The sequence below is a fragment of the Pristiophorus japonicus genome, chromosome 22, assembly GCF_044704955.1.
Source record: "Pristiophorus japonicus isolate sPriJap1 chromosome 22, sPriJap1.hap1, whole genome shotgun sequence".
Taxonomy (NCBI): domain Eukaryota; kingdom Metazoa; phylum Chordata; class Chondrichthyes; family Pristiophoridae; genus Pristiophorus; species Pristiophorus japonicus.
In genome coordinates this window covers 36067729-36086761 of record NC_091998.1, presented here as the reverse complement: position 1 = coordinate 36086761, position 19033 = coordinate 36067729, and the positions used below count along the sequence as shown (strand labels likewise).

Sequence of the window (19033 nt, the reverse complement as noted above, 5' to 3'; positions counted from 1 at the left end):
CCAAGTCAGCATGGATTTATGAAAGGGAAATCATGCTTGACGCATCTTCTGGAATTTTTTGAGGATGTAACCAGTAGAGTGGACAAGGGAGAACCAGTGGATGTGGTCTATTTGGACTTTCAAAAGGCTTTTTACAAGGTCCCACACAAGAGATTGGTGTGCAAAATTAAAGCACATGGTATTGGGGGTAATGTACTGATGTGGATAGAGAACTGGTTGGCAGACAGGAAGCAGAGAGTCGGGATAAACGGGTACTTTTCAGAATGGCAGGCAGTGACTAGTGGGGTGCCGCAGGGCTCAGTGCTGGGACCCCAGCTATTTACAATATACATTAATGATTTAGATGAAGGAATTGAGTGTAATATCTCCAAGTTTACAGATGACACTAAACTGGGTGGCGGTGTGAGCTGTGAGGAGGACGCTAAAAGGCTGCAGGGTGACTTGGACAGGTTAGGTGAGTGGGCAAATGCATGGCAGATGCAGTATAATGTGGATAAATGTGAGGTTATCCACTTTGGGGGCAAAAACATGAAGGCAGATTATCTGAATGGCGGCAGCTTAGGAAAAGGGGAGGTGCAACGAGACCTGGGTGTCATGGTACATCAATCACTGAAAGTTGGCATGCAGGTACAGCAGACGGTGAAGGCGGCAAATGGCATGTTGGCCTTCATAGCTAGGGGATCTGAGTATAGGACAGGGAGGTCTTAACTGCAGTTGTACAGGATCTTGGTGAGGCCTCACCTGGAATAGTGTGTTCAGTTTTGGTCTCCTAATCTGAGGAAGGACGTTCTTGCTATTGAGGGAGTGCAGCAAAGGTTCACCTGACTGATTCCCGCGATGGCTGGATCGACTGGGCCTTTATTCACTGGCGTTTAGAAGGATGAGAGGGGATCTCACAGAAACATATAAAATTCTGATGGGACTGGACAGGTTAGATGCAGGAAGAATGTTCCCGATGTTGGGGAAGTCCAGAACCAGGGGACACAGTCTAAGGATAAGGGGTAAGCCATTTAGGACTGAGATGAGGAGAAACTTCTTCACTCAAGAGAGTTGACCTGTGGAATTCCCTACCGCAGAGAGTTGTTGATGCCAGTTCATTGGATATATTCAAGAGGGAGTTAGATGTGGCCCTTACGGCTAAAGGGATCAAGGGATATGGAGAGAAAGCAGGAAAGGGGTACTGAGGTGAATTATCAGCCATGATCTTATTGAATGGTGGTGCAGACTCGAAGGGCCAAATGGCCTACTCCTGCACCTATTTTCTATGTTTCTACCACGCAAGACTCTCCCGTCTGAACGGCACAGTGCTGCCCCACTCAGAGAACTGACTCACTCAGCACACCGTGCGCACTTGGAAAGGCACTACTCACATTGTCACCCCAAGAGAAGGTCGAGCTGCAGGCAGTGGAGACTCTGGTGCCTGTGTAGCTGTTGATGGCAGACCAAGGGCGCCCAAAATCATCCAGCAAAGGTTGGCTGCTGGTGTCTTCAGAGATCTCGGACTCACTGCAACATCATTAGTTAGGTATTAATGCAAATCTGTACCCTGGGAAAGATGCTGCACGCACGGACATCCATTGGTCTGAGGACCAGGACCTGAATTTCTCATGTCCTGACCAGCATAAAGCAACAAGGATATACAGCAACAAGGATATACAGAACATATTACACTGGAATACTGTTTAGAGAGTCAAGACAATACTAATATTTTCATCTTTCTGGTTTTCCTATTCTAACGATACTACTTTGCACAGTGCTCCTCTAAACATTCCTCTCGAGCTCCAAACATACCAGTCAGCGAAAATAACCTCCTCGACCGTCAGCCTGCGCACGACCCATTATTGCTCGGATAGAAATTCTCCCCCATCCCTGGCGGCCCTCACGCATGTTGGGATGTGGTTCCACAGCTGCCCTTCTGCACATCTATACAGTCACCAGAGTAAGAGATCTTTAGCACGAGCTAAGTATTAAGCCCTAGAAACCGCTCACAATACGAGCCGATTTTCCCTGTGTCTGTTGGCATGTTTGCTGAGCAGAGAAGAGCAGAAGGTGTCAGACTCCCTACAGGGTCTGTGCTCAGCTAGCTACGGCAGCACTTGGAGTGCGAGCTCCATGGACTATGGTGGGAAACACTGACCACAATTCCTGCTCCTCACCAGCAAGTGACAGCTGCTGGAGCTGCACGTGGGGACAACCATGAAAAAAAACAGCATCAGGAGAGGAAAAAACTTTAAAAGGAGAAATCTCCTAGGGTAATGCAATTCCTCGTTCTCTCCCCCACATATTACCTTTTTTTTTTAAAACGAAAGAACTTATATTTAAATAGCGTCTTTCACTACCTCAGGACATCCCGAAATGCTTTACAGCCAATTAAGCAGTTTTGGAGTGTAGTCACGGTTGTATTGTAGGAAACCCGGCAGCTAATTTGCGCACAGCAAGGTCCCACAAACAGCAATGTGATAATGGCTAGATAAACTGTTTTAGTGGCGCTGGTTGAGGTATGATTATTGGCCAGGACACTATTTGTGCCCCTCCCATTAGCAGCAGTGCCTCTGCCTCAATGTTCGGCCTCTCACCATTCTTTATGTGCGAGTCAACAGGCTCCAACCATCTCGATGTCGGCCTCACCAGACGTCCACATAATCCCTGCACGGGTCAGTGCGCGAGACAACAATCAGGAGCCCTGCTTCATCTCTCCCCTCTGTAGCACAAGGGTGATGAGGTTGCTATCAGCACCCTTACTACCACCCTGCCGGAGATAAGCTCCCTCAACACAGACCACGAATCCAGTCTGAGACACTGTGGCCAGTGTGATGCTGCACAAATGGTGCCTTTACTCATTAGGCAAAGCACAAGGCTGCCTCTTCAGTTGCCGCAGACACGCTGCTCTGGTACTTGATAATAAAACACAACAGTCCCATAGGGCCGGAACTAGTGAGGCTCATACCTACTACAGGTGGAGTCTGTATCCTCAACGCTGGTGATGGGAGATGGAGTCGAATACTCTTCTAGTTTGTCAGGCAGTGGGCGGTTTTCTGCACTGCATTGCGACAGGTCGAGTCTGTGGGAATAGGAGCCAACTTTTAAATCAAATTAGTTGATTTTTTTTTCCCTTTCCAAATATACAAATGATTATTCTGGTCACACCGTACACCTGTTTTGCAAGCTTGGGTTAAAGTGGCAGTGCATTTGCTCAAATCTAGTCCAGGGGCACAGGTGGCTGGCAGTCTGGCCTGTCTCTTTAAGACACTGCTCTAACTAGACAAACCCAGGGGATGTAGCTCATTCAAAGTAGAAATATAAATTTGTAAATTTCAGGCTTCAGGTCAATGACCCTCATTCTGTCTCTTTTTAAAAAAAGGAATTCTGCATTTGGAACGTGTGCAAGAGACAACTATCTCACACATATTTTCAAGGGGAGTCTGATGTTGGGGTGGAAGTTTGAGAGATGCTCATCTCCAGTGAAAGAATTTGGAAAGAAGCTTCTGCCCAGAGAAAATGGTGTTTTTTTGATTGGTTTGTGGAAAGTAATGAATGTTTCCATGACCCACTGCAGCTGGATAAATACACAGCGAGCACAGTGGCACAAGACTATTACAGCACAAGACAGGGTAACAATTCAAATAACACCAGGAATAAGAGGTAATAGTTAGGACGGCTTGAACAATTGGGACTTTCCCAACAGTGCTCTTTGAAATGATGAATGATCAAGAGGGTAAATAAAGAGAGATAAGAACATAAGAAATAGGAGCAGGTGTCTGCCATTCGGCCCCTCGAGCCTGCTCCGCCATTCAATAAGATCATGGCTGATCTTCGACCTCAACTCCACTTTCCTGCACTATCCCATAATTCCTCTCGAGTCCAAAAATCTGTCTATCTCAGCCTTGACTCAGCATCCACAGGTCTCTGGGGCAGAGAATTCCGAAGATTCACAACCCTCTGAAGAAATTCCTCCTCATCTCTGTCTTAAATGGCCGACCCCTTATCCTGCGGCTATGCCCCCTGGTTCTAGACTATCCAGCCAGGGGGGAAACCACCTCTCAGTATCTACCCTGCCAATCCCCCTCAAAATCTTCTATGTTTCAATGAGATAACCTCTCATTCTTCTAAACTCCAGAGAGCATAGGTTCAATCTACTCAACCAGTATTCTGCCCAGAGCCAAGTCCACGGCACCACGGGTGGCTCAGCTGCACAGGGGGGGAGGAAGAAGAAAGGAAGATCAATTGTGGTAGGGGATTCGATAGTCAGGGGAACAGACAGGCGTTTCTGTGGCCGCAGACGTGACTCCAGGATGGTATGTTGCCTCCCTGGTGCCAGGGTCAAGGACATCACCGAGCAGCTATAGGGCATTCTGGGGGGAGACGGTGAACTGCCAGAGGTTGTGGTCCATTTCGGTATCATTGACATAGGTAGAAAGAGGGATGAGGTCCTGCAGGCAGAGTTTAGGGAGCTAGGAGAGAGATTAAACAGCAGGACCTCAAAGGTAATGATCTCCGGGTTTCTGCTAGTGCCATGTGCTAGTAAGTACAGAAATAGGAGGATAGAGAAGATGAATGCGTGGCTGGAGAGATGGTGCAGGAGGGAAGGCCTTAGATTCCTGAGGCATTGGGACAGTTTCTGGGGGAGGTGGGACCTGTATAAGCCAGATGGGTTGTACCTCAACAGAGCCGGGACCAGTATCCTCATGGGAGAGTTTGCTAGTGCTGTTGGGGAGGGTTTAAACGAGCTTGGCAAGGGGATGGGAACCGGAGAATAGATTCAGTGGGGGGAGAAGCAAAGCTGGAATTGGGCAGCAGAACAGTAAAAAGTGAATTTGGAAGACAGAGGAAACAAGGGCTGGGAAATAAACAACAGGGGAGTTTGGCACCACTAAATGGTATATACTTCAATGCAAGGTGTAAGGGGTATAGAAGAATTGTAAGGGGATAAAATACGGTCACTAAAGTGGAAGTAGACAGACAAATGGTCACTAAAGTGGATACTGAATGTAGTGAATTGATCGGACACATGGTCCAGATTGTAGGGCTCATCAGTATTAAGAGGTTCGGAGGGATCGGGAGTTCCTCTACCTTATGGTAGTTATTGTAATATATCGTAAATTGACCGATTGTATGTAAAACTTGCTTATGTAAATCATGCTTATATACTCGCTTACAATGGGTTTTAAGCAGGAGAAATAGCAAAGCTTGCTACGCAGCAAAGCTGAATGGTTAATGAACCATCCGTTGTGTTAACCTTAGTGCAGATGGATGGAAACTTACATTCAGTACAGAATAACATCCACCAAGGACAGGAGGCAGTCAACAGTCTAGAAACATAGATTGTAGCAGCATCTGAATCTCATGGGAACTAGACCATTTTGACTGGAGTTCACTTGGGAAAGGGATAAGAAAGCAGGTGTTTGGGAACAAGATAGCAAACCCTGAGAAACAAAGTTAATCAACACATCATGAGGAACTGAGGCAAAGTTGACACCACCGAACAACACATTGCGGGAGGGTGATGTGTGATGGGAGATGGACAGGTTGGGGGGAACCACTGAATAACACATTGCGGGAGGGTGATGTGTGATGGGAGATGGACAGGTGGGGGGGGGGGGGGGAAACCACTGAATTACACATTGTGGAAGGGTAACGTGTGATGGGAGATGGACAGATGGGGGGGGAAACCACTGAATTACACATTGCGGGAGGATAACGCGTGATGGGAGATGGACAGGTGGGGGGGCGAAACCACTGAATTACACATTGCGGGAGGGTGATGTGTGATGGGAGATGGACAGGTGGGGAACCAATCAGAGCCAGTCTGATAAGGGTCAACAAATCAATGTAACTTCGCTGATAGCAGTCAGCCAATTGGTGGTTTTGTAGGAGGGTCGCACACCTCGGAGAATATATGTAAAACCTCTGTTCTTAGAAAGGTTAATCGGAACTCTTCCCCTGCGTGCTTGAATAAAAACCAGTTGAACTGAGGTTTCATCTGAGTGATTCCGTGGTCGCTATACGGGCGGGCGGCTGTCGATTCCTTATATCAGGGAGTCCACCTTGAGGAAGAGAAGTCTTCTTTTTACCCCTACACAGTAGTCTTGGGAATAAGGCAGATGAGCTGAGAGCACAGATAAGACACTTGGGAGTACGATATTATAGCTGTTGCTGAGACATGGCTGAAAGAAGGGCAGGTATGGCAGCTCAACATTCCTGGTTACAAGGTTTTCTGACGGGATAGAGGGGGGGGGGGGTAAAAAAGAAAGGGGGGGGGTCACAGTATTGATTAAAGAAACAATTACAGCTGTGAGAAGGGATGATATGTTAGAGGGGTCATCAACTGAGGCCATATGGGTTGAAGTGAAGAACATAAAAGGGGCAAGTCATCACACTACTATAGACCCCCAAACAGTCAGAGGGAGATAGAATAAATATATGGGCAAATTGCTGCAAAGTGCAAAAACTACAGAGTTGTAATCGTGGGGGATTTCAACGACCCTAATGTTAACTGGGAAAAAAAGTAGTGTGAATGGTACAGAGGGTGCAGAATTTCCAAAATGCATTGAGGAGAACTTCTTTAGCCAGTAACAAGCCCAACAAGGGAGGGGGCGGTTCTGGACTTAGTTTGGGGGAATGAAGAGAGGCAGGTGGAAGGGGTATCAGTGGAAGAGCATTTCAGTGCTCGTGATCACATTTCAGTGCTCGTGATCACATTTCAGTTAGATTTAGGGTCATTATGGAAAAGGACAAGGATAGGCCAGGAATAAAAGTTCTCAATTGGGGGCAAAGCCAATTTTGCTGAGCTGAGATGGGATTTGGCCAAAATGGACTGGAAACTTGATGGTAAATCAGTGTCAGAGCAATGAGAGGAGATCCTGAGGGTTCAGAGCAAGTATGTTCCCTTAAAGAAATCTAGAGCCCCCTGGATGTCAAGGAACATACAGGGTAAGATAAAGAAAAGAAAGAGAAGCTTATGACAGATACCGAGAACTCAACACTGCAGAAACTCTAGAGGAGTATAAGAAGTGCAGGTGTGCAATTAAAAAATATATCAGGAAAGCAAAGAGAGAGCATGAAAGAATGTTGGCAAGTAAAATCAGGGAAAACCTAGAGATGTTTTATAAATACATTAAGAGCAAGAGGATAATTAGAGAAAGAGTGGGTCCTATTAGAGTGGATTCCATAAAGGAAATGTGTGTGTGGAAGCAGAAGATGTGAGTATGATTCTTAATGAGTATTTTGCATCTGTTTACACAAAAGAGAGGGGAAATGCAGACTCTGCAATGAGGGAGGAGGAGTGTGAAATATTAGACGAGATAAATATAGTGAGAGACGGAGTATTAAGGAGCTTAGAAACATAGAAAATAGGTGCAGGAGTAGGCCATTTGGCCCTTCGAGTCTGCACCGCCATTCAATGAGTTCATGGCTGAACATGCAACTTCAGAACTCCATTCCTGCTTTCTCGCCATACCCCTTGATCCCCCTAGTAGCAAGGACGACATCTAACTCCTTTTTGAATATATTTAGTGAATTGGCCTCAACAACATTCTGTGGTAGAGAATTCCACAGGTTCACCACTCTCTGGGTGAAGAGGTTTCTCCTCATCTCGGTCCTAAATGGCTTACCCCTTATCCTTAGACTGTGACTCCTGGTTCTGGACTTCCCCAACATTGGAAACATTCTTCCTGCATCTAACCTGTCTAAACCCATCAGAATTTTAAATCCTTCTATGAGATCCCCTCTCATTCTTCTGAACTCCAGTGAATACAAGCCCAGTTGATCCAGTCTTTCTTGATAGGTCAGTCCCGCCATCCCGGGAATCAGTCTGGTGAACCTTCGCTGCACTCCCTCAATAGCAAGAATGTCCTTCCTCAAGTTAGGAGATCAAAACTGTACACAATACTCCAGGTGTGGCCTCACCAAGGCCCTGGACAACTGTAGTAACACCTCCCTGCACCTGTACTCAAATCCCCTCGCTATGAAGGCCAACATGCCATTTGCTTTCTTAACCGCCTGCTGTACCTGCATGCCAACTTTCAATGACTGATGTATCATGACACCCAGGTCTCGTTGCATCTCCCCTTTTCCTAATCTGTCACCATTCAGATAATAGTCTGTCTCTCTGTTTTTACCACCAAAGTGGATAACCTCACATTTATCCACATTATACTTCATCTGCCATGCATTTGCCCACTCACCGAACCTATCCAAGTACTCTGCAGCCTCATAGCATCCTCCTCGCAGCTCACACTGCCATCCAACTTAGTGTCATCCGCAAATTTGGAGATACTACATTTAATCCCCTCGTCTAAATCATTAATGTACAATGTAAACAGCTGGGGCCCCAGCACAGACCCTTGCGGTACCCCACTAGTCACTGCCTGCCATTCTGAAAAGTACCCATTTACTCCTACTCTTTGCTTCCTGTCTGCCAACCAGTTCTCAATCCACGTCAGCACACTACCCCCAATCCCATGTGCTTTAACTTTGCACATTAATCTCTTGTGTGGGACCTTGTCGAAAGCCTTCTGAAAGTCCAAATGCACCACATCAACTGGTTCTCCCTTGTCCACTCTACTGGAAACATCCTCAAAAAATTCCAGAAGATTTGTCAAGCATGATTTCCCTTTCACAAATCCATGTTGACTTGGACCTATCATGTCACCTCTTTCCAAATGCGCTGCCATGACATCCTTAATAATTGATTCCATCATCTTACCCACTACCGATGTCAGGCTGACCGGTCTATAATTCCCTGTTTTCTCTCTCCCTCCTTTTTTTTTTTAAAAAGTGGGGTTACATTGGCTACCCTCCACTCGATAGGAACTGATCCAGAGTCAATGGAATGTTGGAAAATGACCGTCAATGCTTCTGCTATTTCCAAGGCCACCTCCTTAAGTACTCTGAGATGCAGTCCATCAGGCCCTGGGGATTTATCGGCCTTCAATCCCATCAACTTCCCCAACACAATTTCCCGACTAATAAAGATTTCCCTCAGTTCCTCCTTCTTACCAGACCCTCTGACCCCTTTTATATCCAGAAGGTTGTTTGTGTTCTCCTTAGTGAATACCAAACCAAAGTACTTGTTCAATTGGTCTGCCATTTCTTTGTTCCCCGTTAGGACTTCCCCTGATTCTGACTGCAGGGGACCTACGTTTGTCTTTTCTAACCTTTTTCTCTTTACATATCTATAGAAGCTTTTGCAGTCTGTCTTAATGTTCCCTGCAAGCTTTCTCTCGTACTCTATTTTCCCTGCCCTAATCAAACCCTTTGCCCTCCTCTACTGAGTTCTAAATTTCTCCCAGTCCCCGGGTTCGCTGTTATTTCTGGCCAATTTGTATGCCACTTCCTTGGCTTTAATACTATCCCTGATTTCCCTTGATAGCCACGGTTGAGCCACCTTCCCTTTTTTATTTTTACGCCAGACAGGGATGTACAATTGTTGTAGTTCATCCATGCGGTTTCTAAATGTCTGCCATTGCCCATCCACAGTCAACCCCTTAAGTATCATCCGAGCCAATTCACACCTCATACCTTCAAAGTTACCCTTCTTTAAGTTCTGGACCATGGTCTCTGAATTAACTGTTTCATTCTCCATCCTAATGTAGAATTCCACTATATTATGGTCACTCTTCCCCAACGAGATTGCTAATTAATCCTCTCTCATTACACAACACCCAGTCGAAGATGGCCTCCCCCCTAGTTGGTTCCTCAACATATTGGTCTAGAAAACCATCCCTTATGCACTCCAGTTTTGAAAGTGGATAAATCCCCACACCCGGAAGAAATGTATCCCAGGCTGTTAAGAGAAGCAAAAGAGGAGATAGCAGAGGCTCTGACCATCATTTTCCTGTCCTCTCTGGCTACAGGTGTGCTAATGTTATACCTTTGATTAAAAAAGGAGAAAGGGATAGACCGAGTAATTACAGGCCAGTCAGCCTAACCTCGGTGGGAAAATTATTGGGAAAAATCCTGAGGGACAGGATAAATCTTCATTTGGAAAGACATGGATTAATCAAGGACAGTCAGCATGGAGTTGTTAAGGGAAGGTCGTGTCTGATTAACTTGATTGAATTTTTCGAGGAGGTAACCAGGAGGATCTATAAGGAAAGATTGGAGATGTTGAGTCTATTTTCTTTGGAACAGAGGAGACTAAGGGGAAACCTGACTGAGGTGTATAAAATGATGAGGGGCTTGGCTAGAGTGGATAGGAAGGACCTATTTCCCTTAGCAGAGCAGTCAACAACCAGGGGGCATAGATTTAAAGTAATTGGGGGGGGGGGGGGGGGGAAGATTTAAGGGGAAATGTCTTTACCCAGAGGGTGGTGGGGGTCTGGAACTCACTGCCTGAAAGGGTGGTAGAGGCAGAAACCCTCACCAATCTTAAAAAGTACTTGGAAGTGCATTTGAAGTGCCGAAACCTACAGGGCAATGGACCAAGAACTGGAAAGTGGGATTAGGCTGGATAGCTCTTTGTCGGCCGGCGCAGACACGATGGGCCGAAATGGCCTCCTTCTGTGCTGTAAATTTCTATGATTCTATCTAATTTCTCCTCATAGGACAACCCGGTCATCCCAGGAATCAATCTAGTGAACCTTTGTTGCACAGCCTCTAGGACAAGTATATTCTTCCTTATATAAGCAGACCAAAACTGTGCACAGTGCTCCAGGTGTGGTCTCACCAAAGCCCTGTACAATTGTAGTAAGACTTCGTTACTCTTATACTCCAACTCTCCAGCAATAAAGACCAACATACCATTTGCCTTCCCAATTGCTTGCTGTACCTACATGCTCACTCTGTGTTTCTTTTACTAGGAGACCTAAATCTCTCTGAACACCAACATTAAATAGTTTCTCACCATTTCAAAAATATTCAGTTTTTCTATTCTTCCTTCCAAAGTGAATAACCCCACATTTCCCCACATTATACTCCATCTGCCACCTTATTGCCCACTCACTTAACCTGTCTATATCCCTTTGCAGGCTGTGTGTGTCCTCCTCACAGCTTACTTTCCCACCTAGCTTTGTATCGTCAGCAAAGGATACAATGCGCTTGGTCCTTCATTTAAGTCATTAATATGGATTGTAAATAGCTGGGGCCCCAGCACTGAACATGGCGGCACCCCACTAGTTACAGCCTGCCAACCTGAAGATGACCGTTTATCCTGTATTCTGTCCATTAACCAATCCTGTATCCATGCCAGTATATTACCCCAATCCCATGTGCCCTTATCTTGCACAACAACCTTTTATGTGGCACCTATCGAATGCCTTTTAGAAATCCAAATATACTATATCCACTGGTTCCCCTTTTTCTACCCTACTAATTACATCCTTTAAAAAACTCTAATAGATTTGTTAAACACGATTTCCCTTTCATAAAACATGTTGACTCTGTCTAATCATGTTATAATTTTCTAAGTGCCCTGTTACCACTTCCTTAATAATTGATTCCAGCATTTTCTATGACGACTGATGTCAGGCTAACTGGCCTATTTTTTCTCTCCCTCCTTTCTGGAATAGTGGGATTACATTTGTTACTTTCCAATCCACTGGGGCCGTTCCTGAATCCCGGGAATTTTGGAAGATCACAACCAATGCATCCACCATCTCTGCAGCCACCTCTTTTAGAACCCCAAGGTGTAGGCCATCGGATCCAGGGGATCTGTCAGTGTTTAGTCCCATTGGTTTATCATGCTTTTCTCTACTGATATTAATTACTTTAAGTTCCTCACTCTCATCAGCCCCTTGGCTCCCCACTATTTTGGGTATGCTTTTTGTGTCTTCTACTGTGAAGACAGATACAAAATATTTGTTTAAAGTCTCTGCCATTTCCTTGATCCCCAACATATGTCTCAGCCTCTACTACTCTCTTCCTTTTTACATACTTATACTAGCTCTTACAATCTGTTTTTATGTTTCTTGCCAACTTTATATTCAATATGCGGCAAGTTTTTTTTAATCAATTTTTGGCCATCTTCTGCTGATCCTCAGGCTTACTGCTATTCTTTGTAACATTATATTGTTTCCGCTGGTCAGTGAATCAATAACAAAGGAGAACAGACAGGATTATCCTTAGAAAATTATTAGAACATGGACTGCTTCAGCGCATGTGGCTGAGACGAAGTTCATTTACAGGGAAATTGAAGGAGTATTTGAAAATGACGAATGTGCAAAGATATAGGGAAAGAGCACTTCAGCTGCGGATTCAGCAGCGGGGTAGGTGTGATTGGTCTCATTCTAGGCTTTAGTTTCCATTAGCCAGTGATTCAAAATAAACCTGTTAACATCGATTCTAAAATTCTCAGTAAAACAATATGAAGCACAAATGCTGGAATCTCCCCCACAACTAGCTGTCTCTCTGATGCAAAAAATATATATAAGCACTTGATAATCATTTTGTGAAAACTTCCAGCTCATTTATTTGGGGTAAAAAAAACTCCCAGATACTGCTATAGACCGAAGAAAATAAAAAGAATATTGCAACAGTTCCTAGATATTGGATCGGCCTAGCGCACCGTTAGCAGCGGGATCAATACATTGGCTATTACTGGCTCGCCACACTCCACATTCCCGCTACCTGCGCTCGCCGCGCCCGGTCTGTCGTTCCCCGCCCTCGGTCCGTCGTTCCCCGCCCTCGCCGCTCCTGGTCCGTCGTTACCCACACTCCCTCACTCTTTCCCCATAGCCCTGCAAAGTTCTCCTTTTCAACTAATTATCCAATTCCCGTTTGAAAGTTATTGTTGAATCTGCTTCCCTTTGAGGCCGTGCATTCCAGATCACAACAACTCACTGTGTAAACAAACTACCCTCATCTCCCCTGAATTTTAGGGGCAATAAATGCTGGCCTTGCCAACGACGTCCACATTACAGAATTGATTTTAAAAAAACAGGGTCAACATGTAACCAAATGGCCTTTATCTCACGTGGATTGGAATTCAAAGAGGTAGAAGTATGCTTCAGTTGGGCAGAGCCTTGGTCGGACACCATCTAGAGTACTGCATTCAGGTTTGGGCACTGAATCTTGGCATAGTAATATTAGCCCTTGGAGGAGGTAAAGCACAGAATGATACCGGGCTCAAAGGGTTCAATTATGAGGACAGACTGATCTGTACCTGAACTCCATTTACCCACCTTTGACCCATAGCCCTTACTATCCTCGTCCAACAAAAAATTTCCCGAACCCCAGTCCCAATCTCCCTACCCACTTCGTCCCAAACTCCCTTCCGCCCCAAAGTCCAGATCTCCTCTCCCCCTCCCCTCCCTCCCTCCCCACTGTCCCGAAGTCCCAGTCTCCTGCCCCCCGCACCCGTCTATGGTCACCCTTTCAGCCCAATCTCTATCTCTATATCTCTCTCTCTCCCCCCCCCCCCCCCCAACCCCAGCCGGATCTGCTCAATCCCAAGCGCACGTGGTGGGTGTAACCTCAAGAGAGCGAGAGGCTGCTGCTGCGGTTTGGGACTTAAATGGCGCACTTCACCCAGGCTGTTGGAAGCAGCAACCAGGAGATCCATGTCCCATTCCAGGGTACTCAGCACAGCGGATCGGTTGCACACCCCTGATCTACAAGATGCACTGCAACAACTCTCCAAGGCTTCTTTGGCAACACCTCCCAAACCCGCGACCTCTACCACCTAGAAGGACAAGGGCAGCAGGTGCATGGGAACACCATCACCTGCAAGTTCCCCTCCAAGTCACACACCATCCTGACTTGGAAATATATCGCCATTCCTTCATCGTCGTTGGGTCACAATCCTGGAACTCCCTCCCCAACAACACTGTGGGAGCACCTTCACCACACGGACTGCAGCGGTTCAAGGCGGCGGCTAATCACACCTTTTCAAGGGGTAATTAGGGATGGGCAATAAATACTGGCCTTGCCAGTGATACCCACATCCCATGAACGAATAAAAAAAAATCTTTTTTGTACCTTCAACAGTGCCTCGATATCCTTTGTTTTATCATTTGAAGACCAGAACTATTCACAGTACTCCAAATGTGGTCCAACCAAGGTTCTATACAAGTTTAACATAACTTCTTTGCTTTTCAATTCTATCACTCTAGAAATGAACCCCAGTGCTTGGTTTGCTTTCTTTATGGCCTTAATTTACGTTGCTACTTTTAGTGATGTGTATTTGTACGCCCAGATCCTGCATTGGGGGCGTTAACGGGGCGCTAATGGCTTGAAGGGAGAGAAGGAGCCTTTCAACGTGGCAGCGCTGCACAGCCCAGTGTGCAACACTGCTCCACTCACTGCCTGCGGCCGATTGCGCTCCGGGAAGGAAGCAAAACGCTAAATCAAGTGCTCCACTTCCTTCTTGGAATGCACACGGCAAATGTTTTAAATGTTTGAAATCGTTAGTGCTCTCCTTCTTCTTCATAGCTGGGTCAAAACGTCAGAACTGAGACTGATCGGTTTGTTGGATAAGGGTTATCCAGGGAAATGGAGCAATGGGTCCGCCGTGGCTCAGTGGGTAGCACCCTCACCTCTGAGTGAGAAGGTTGTAGGTTCAAGTCCCACTCCAACAACAACTTGAATTTATATAGCACCTTCAATGTAGTGAAACGTCCCAAGGTGCTTCACAGGAGTATCGAGAGACTAAAAAATTTGACACCGAGCCACCCAAGGAAAAATTAACGCAGGTGACAAACAGCCTGGTCAAAGAGGTAGGTTTTAAGGAGTATCTTGAAGGAGGAAAGAGATTTAGAGAAGCGGAGAGGTTTAGGCAGGGAGTTCCAGAGCTTGGGGCCACCAATGGTTGAGCGATTATAAATCGGGGATGCTCAAGAGGGCAGAATTAGAGGAGCGCGGACATCTCGGGAGATTGTGGGGCTGGAGGAGATTATAGAGATAGGGAGGGGCGAGACTATGGAGGGATTTGAAAACAAGGATGAGAATTTTGAAATCAAGGCATTGCTTAATCGGGAGCCAATGTAGGTCAGTGAGCACGGGATGATGGGTGAGCAGAACTTGGTGTGAGTTAGGACACAGGCAACCGACTTTTGGATCACCTCTAGTTTATGTAGGGTAGAATGTGGGAGGCCAGCCAGGAGTGCGTTGGAATAGGCAAGTCTGGAGGTAACAAAAGCATGGATGAGGGCTTCTGCAGCGGATGAACTGAGGCAAGGGCAGAGATGGGCGATGTTATGGAGGTGGAACTAGCCAGTCTTAGTTATGCTGCGGATATGTGGTCGAAAGCTCATTTCAGGGTCAAATATAACACCAAGGTTGTGAACAGTCTGGTTCAGCCTCAGGAGTTGGGGAGAGGAATGGAGTCAGTGGCTAGGGAATGGAGTTTGTTGCGGGGACTGAAAACAATTGCTTCGGTATTCCCAATATTCAATTGGAGAACATTTCTGCTCATCCAGAACTGGATGTTGGACAAGCAGTTTGACAATTTAGAGACCATGGAGGGGTTGAGAGAAGTGGTGATGAGGTAGAGCTGGGTGTCATCAGCATACATGTGGAAACTGACGCTGTGTTTTCAGATGATGTCGCCAAGGGGCAACATGTAGATGAGAAATAGGAGGGGGCCAAGGATAGATCCTTGGGGAATACCAGGGGTAACGATGCGGGGGTGGGAAGAGAAGCTTTTGCAGGTGATTCTCTGGCTACGATTAGATAGACAAGAATGGAACCAGGCGAGTGCAGTCCCACCCAGCTGGACAGCGGTGGAGAAGGATAGAGTGGTCAACCGTGTCACAGGCTGCAGACAGGTCAAGAAGGACGAGGAGGGAGAGTATGCCTTTGTCACAGTCACAAAGAATGTCATTTGTGACTTTGATGAAAGCCAGTTTGCTACTGTGGCAGGGGCGGGAACCAGATTGGAGGGAATTGCGGGAAAGATAGGCATGGATTTGGGAGGCGACAACATGTTCAAGGACTTTGGAGAGGGGCGGTAATTTTCAAGGACAGGGGGATCGAGGGTTGTTTTTGTTGAGAGGGTTGATGATGGCAGATTTGAGGGAGAGGGGGACAGTACCCGAGAGAGAACCGGTAACGTCAGCTAACATGGGAGCCAGAAAAGGAAGTTGGGTAGTCAGCAGTTTTCTGGGAATAGGGTCAAGGGAGCAGGAAGTGGGTCTCATGGACAGGATGAGTGTGAAGAGGTGACGAGGGAGGATAAAGAGAAATAAGAGAAATATGTGAGGTGATATGATTCCAGAGACGAGCACAAAAACTCTAGGCTGACACACCAGTGCCACGCTGCACTGTCGGAGGTGCTGTCTTTCGGTGGACATAAAAGATCCCACGCAGTATTTCGAAGTCCTGACCCAAAGAGTTGGGGTGTCCAGCTAGACCGTATCAACTCATCACAACATAAGAAATAGGAACAGGAGCAGGCCATACGGCCCCTCGAGCCTGCTCCGCCATTCAATACGATCGTGGCTGATCCGATCATGGACTCAGCTCCACTTCCCTGCCCGCTCCCTTATCGGTTAAGAAACTGTCTATTTCTGTCTTAAATTTATTCAATGTCCCAGCTTCCACAGCTCTCTCCGAGGCAGCAAATTCCACAGATTTACAACCCTCAGAGAAGGAATTTCTCATCTCACTTTTAAATGGGCGGCCCCTTATTCTAAGACCATGCCCTCTAGTTCTAGTCTCCCCCATCAGTGGAAACATCCTCTCTGCATCCACCTTGTCGAGCCCCCTAATAACCTTATACATTTCGATAAGATCACCTCTCATTCTGCTACCCCGCCGGAACCTGGCGGCTGACCCCAACCCGCGGCCTGGGCTACTCACATGTCCGGGGTGTCACACACCGGCTTCCGGCTGTACCTGTGGATCATTCCGCCGCCTGGCTCTGCATCCTCCGACCGGCCGCCTCACTAATCCGGCATGTGGCCGCTCGCCGGCTCACTCGGGGAAAGTCCGGTGCCGGCCCGAGTGCGGTGGGCCCCGCTGCCATGGAAACCGGGGGGCGGCCGCGCGGCCTGCCGGGAGCTGTAGGCCGGGCCGCGCGGCCTGCCGGGAGCTGTAGGCCGGGCCGCGCGGCCTGCCGGGAGCTGTAGGCCGGGCCGCGCGGGAGGGGGACGAAGGCCTCACACGGCCCCCGGCCTGTCCTGGGATCCCTGCAGCCGTTTTACAGCACTCTCAGCATCCAGGCTGAATCTCTGGCCCGCTCGGCCTGGAGGGTCTGTGCTCCTTGCTGGCATTCCAACCCAGCTCACTGGGTCTCGCCTCTGACTCTCAGATTGTGGGCTCAAGGCCCAGTCCAGAGATTGAGGGGCCACACGGTCGGTGCGGAGGGAGCGCCGCACTGTCGGAGGGGCAGTACTGAGGGAGCGTGCCGCACTGTCGGAGGGGCAGTACTGAGGGAGCGTGCCGCACTGTCGGAGGGGCAATACTGAGGGAGCGCCGCAATGTCGGAGGGGCAGTACTGAGGGAGTGCTGCACTCATAGAATCATAGAAATTTACAGCATGGAAGGAGGCTATTCGGCCCATGCGGCCGACAAAGAGCTATCCAGCCTAATCCCACTTTCCAGCTCTCGGTCCGTAGCCCTGTAGGTAACGTCTCTTCAAGTGCACATCCAAGTACTTTTTAATTGCAGTGAGAGTTTCTGCCTCTACCACCCTTTCAGGCAGAGAGTTCCAGACCCCCACCAGCCTCTGGGTGAAGAAATTTCCCCTCAAATCCCTTACCAATTACTTTAAATCTTTGCCCCCTGGTTGTTGACCACTCTGCTAAGGGAAATAGGTCCTTCCTATCCACTCTATCTCGGCCCCTCATAATTTTATACACCTCAATAAAAGGTCTCCCCTTACAAAGAAAACAGACCCAGCCGATCCAATTTTTCCTCATAGCTAAAATTCTCCAGTCCAGGTAACATCCTCGTAAGTTTCCTCTGTACCCTCTCCGGTGCAATCACATCTTTCCTGTAATGTGGTGACCAGAACTGCATGCAATACTCTAAGCTGTGGCCTAACGTGTTTTATACAGTTCAAGCATAAACACACTGCTCTTGCATTCTATGCCTCAACTAATAAAGGCAAGTATTCTGTATGCCTTCTTAACCACCTTATCTACCTGGCCTGCTATCTTCGGGGATCTGTGGACCTGCACTCTACTTTTGTTCCTCTACACTTAAGTGTCCTACCATTTAATGTGCATTCCCTTGCCTTGTTAGCCCTCCACAAATGCATTATCTCACACTTCTCCAGATTGAATTCCATTTGCCACTGTTCTGCCCATCTGATCAGTTCACATATCTTCCTGCAGTCTACAGCTTTCTTCATCATCAACCACATGGCTGATTTTAGTATCATCTGCAAACTTCTTAATCATACCCCCTACATTCAAGTCTAAATCATTGATATATACCACAAAAACAAGGGACCCAGTACTGAGCCCTGCAGAACTCTACTGGAGACAGCCCTCCAGTCACAAAAACACCCATAACCATTACCCTTTGCTTCCTGCCTCTTGAGCTAATTTTGGATCCAACTTACCACTTTGCCCTGGATCCCATTGGCTTTTACTTTCGTGACCAGTCTGCCATGTGGGACCTTATTAAAAGCCTTGCTAAAATCCATATACACTACGTCAAACGCACTGCCCTCATCGACCCTCCTGGTTACCTCAAAAAATTCAATCAAGTTAGTCAGACACAACCTTCCCTTAACAAATCCATGCCGACTGTTCTTGATTAATCTGTGTCTTTCTAAATGAAGATTTAACCTGTCCCTCAGAATTTTTTCAATAATTTTCTCACCACCGAGGTTAGGCTGGCTGGCCTGTAATTACTCGGTCTATCCCTTTCTCCCTTTTTAAACAAAGGTACAATGTTAGCAGTCCTCCAGTCCTCTGGCACCACACACTGTAGCCAGAGAGGATTGGAAAATGATGGTCAGAGCCTCTGCTATTTCCTCTTTTGCTTCTCTTAGCCTAGGATACATTTCTTCCAGGTGTGGGGATTTATCAACTTTCAAAGCTGCCAAACCCCTTAATACGTCCTCGGTATGTTTATTTCATCTAATATTTCACACTCCTCCTCAGATTGCAATGTCTGCATCGCCCCTCTCTTTTGTGAAAACAGACGC

At 47.0% G+C, this 19033-nt stretch overlaps 1 protein-coding gene across 7 annotated transcripts in view; it reads right to left on the bottom strand.

Moving 5' to 3' along the window:
• Window positions 1–16893, bottom strand: part of LOC139234953 (protein FAM149B1-like) — a 143727-nt gene extending 126834 nt beyond the window's left edge. For 6 of the 7 annotated variants that reach the window (XR_011588370.1, XR_011588371.1, XM_070865932.1 and 3 more), the window contains exons 1-3: window positions 16735–16893; window positions 2948–3061; window positions 1371–1506 (exon numbers count right to left, since the gene is read on the bottom strand). Coding sequence is in view for 5 of the 7 variants with exons in the window: in XM_070865932.1 (XP_070722033.1) it covers window positions 1371–1506; window positions 2948–3061; window positions 16735–16781 (297 nt within the window). In the remaining 2 variants the exon portion in view is untranslated. The remainder of the gene's footprint in view (window positions 1–1370; window positions 1507–2947; window positions 3062–16734) is intronic. The other variant, XM_070865933.1, reaches the window with a different exon arrangement.
• Window positions 16894–19033: the final 2140 nt, after the last annotated feature.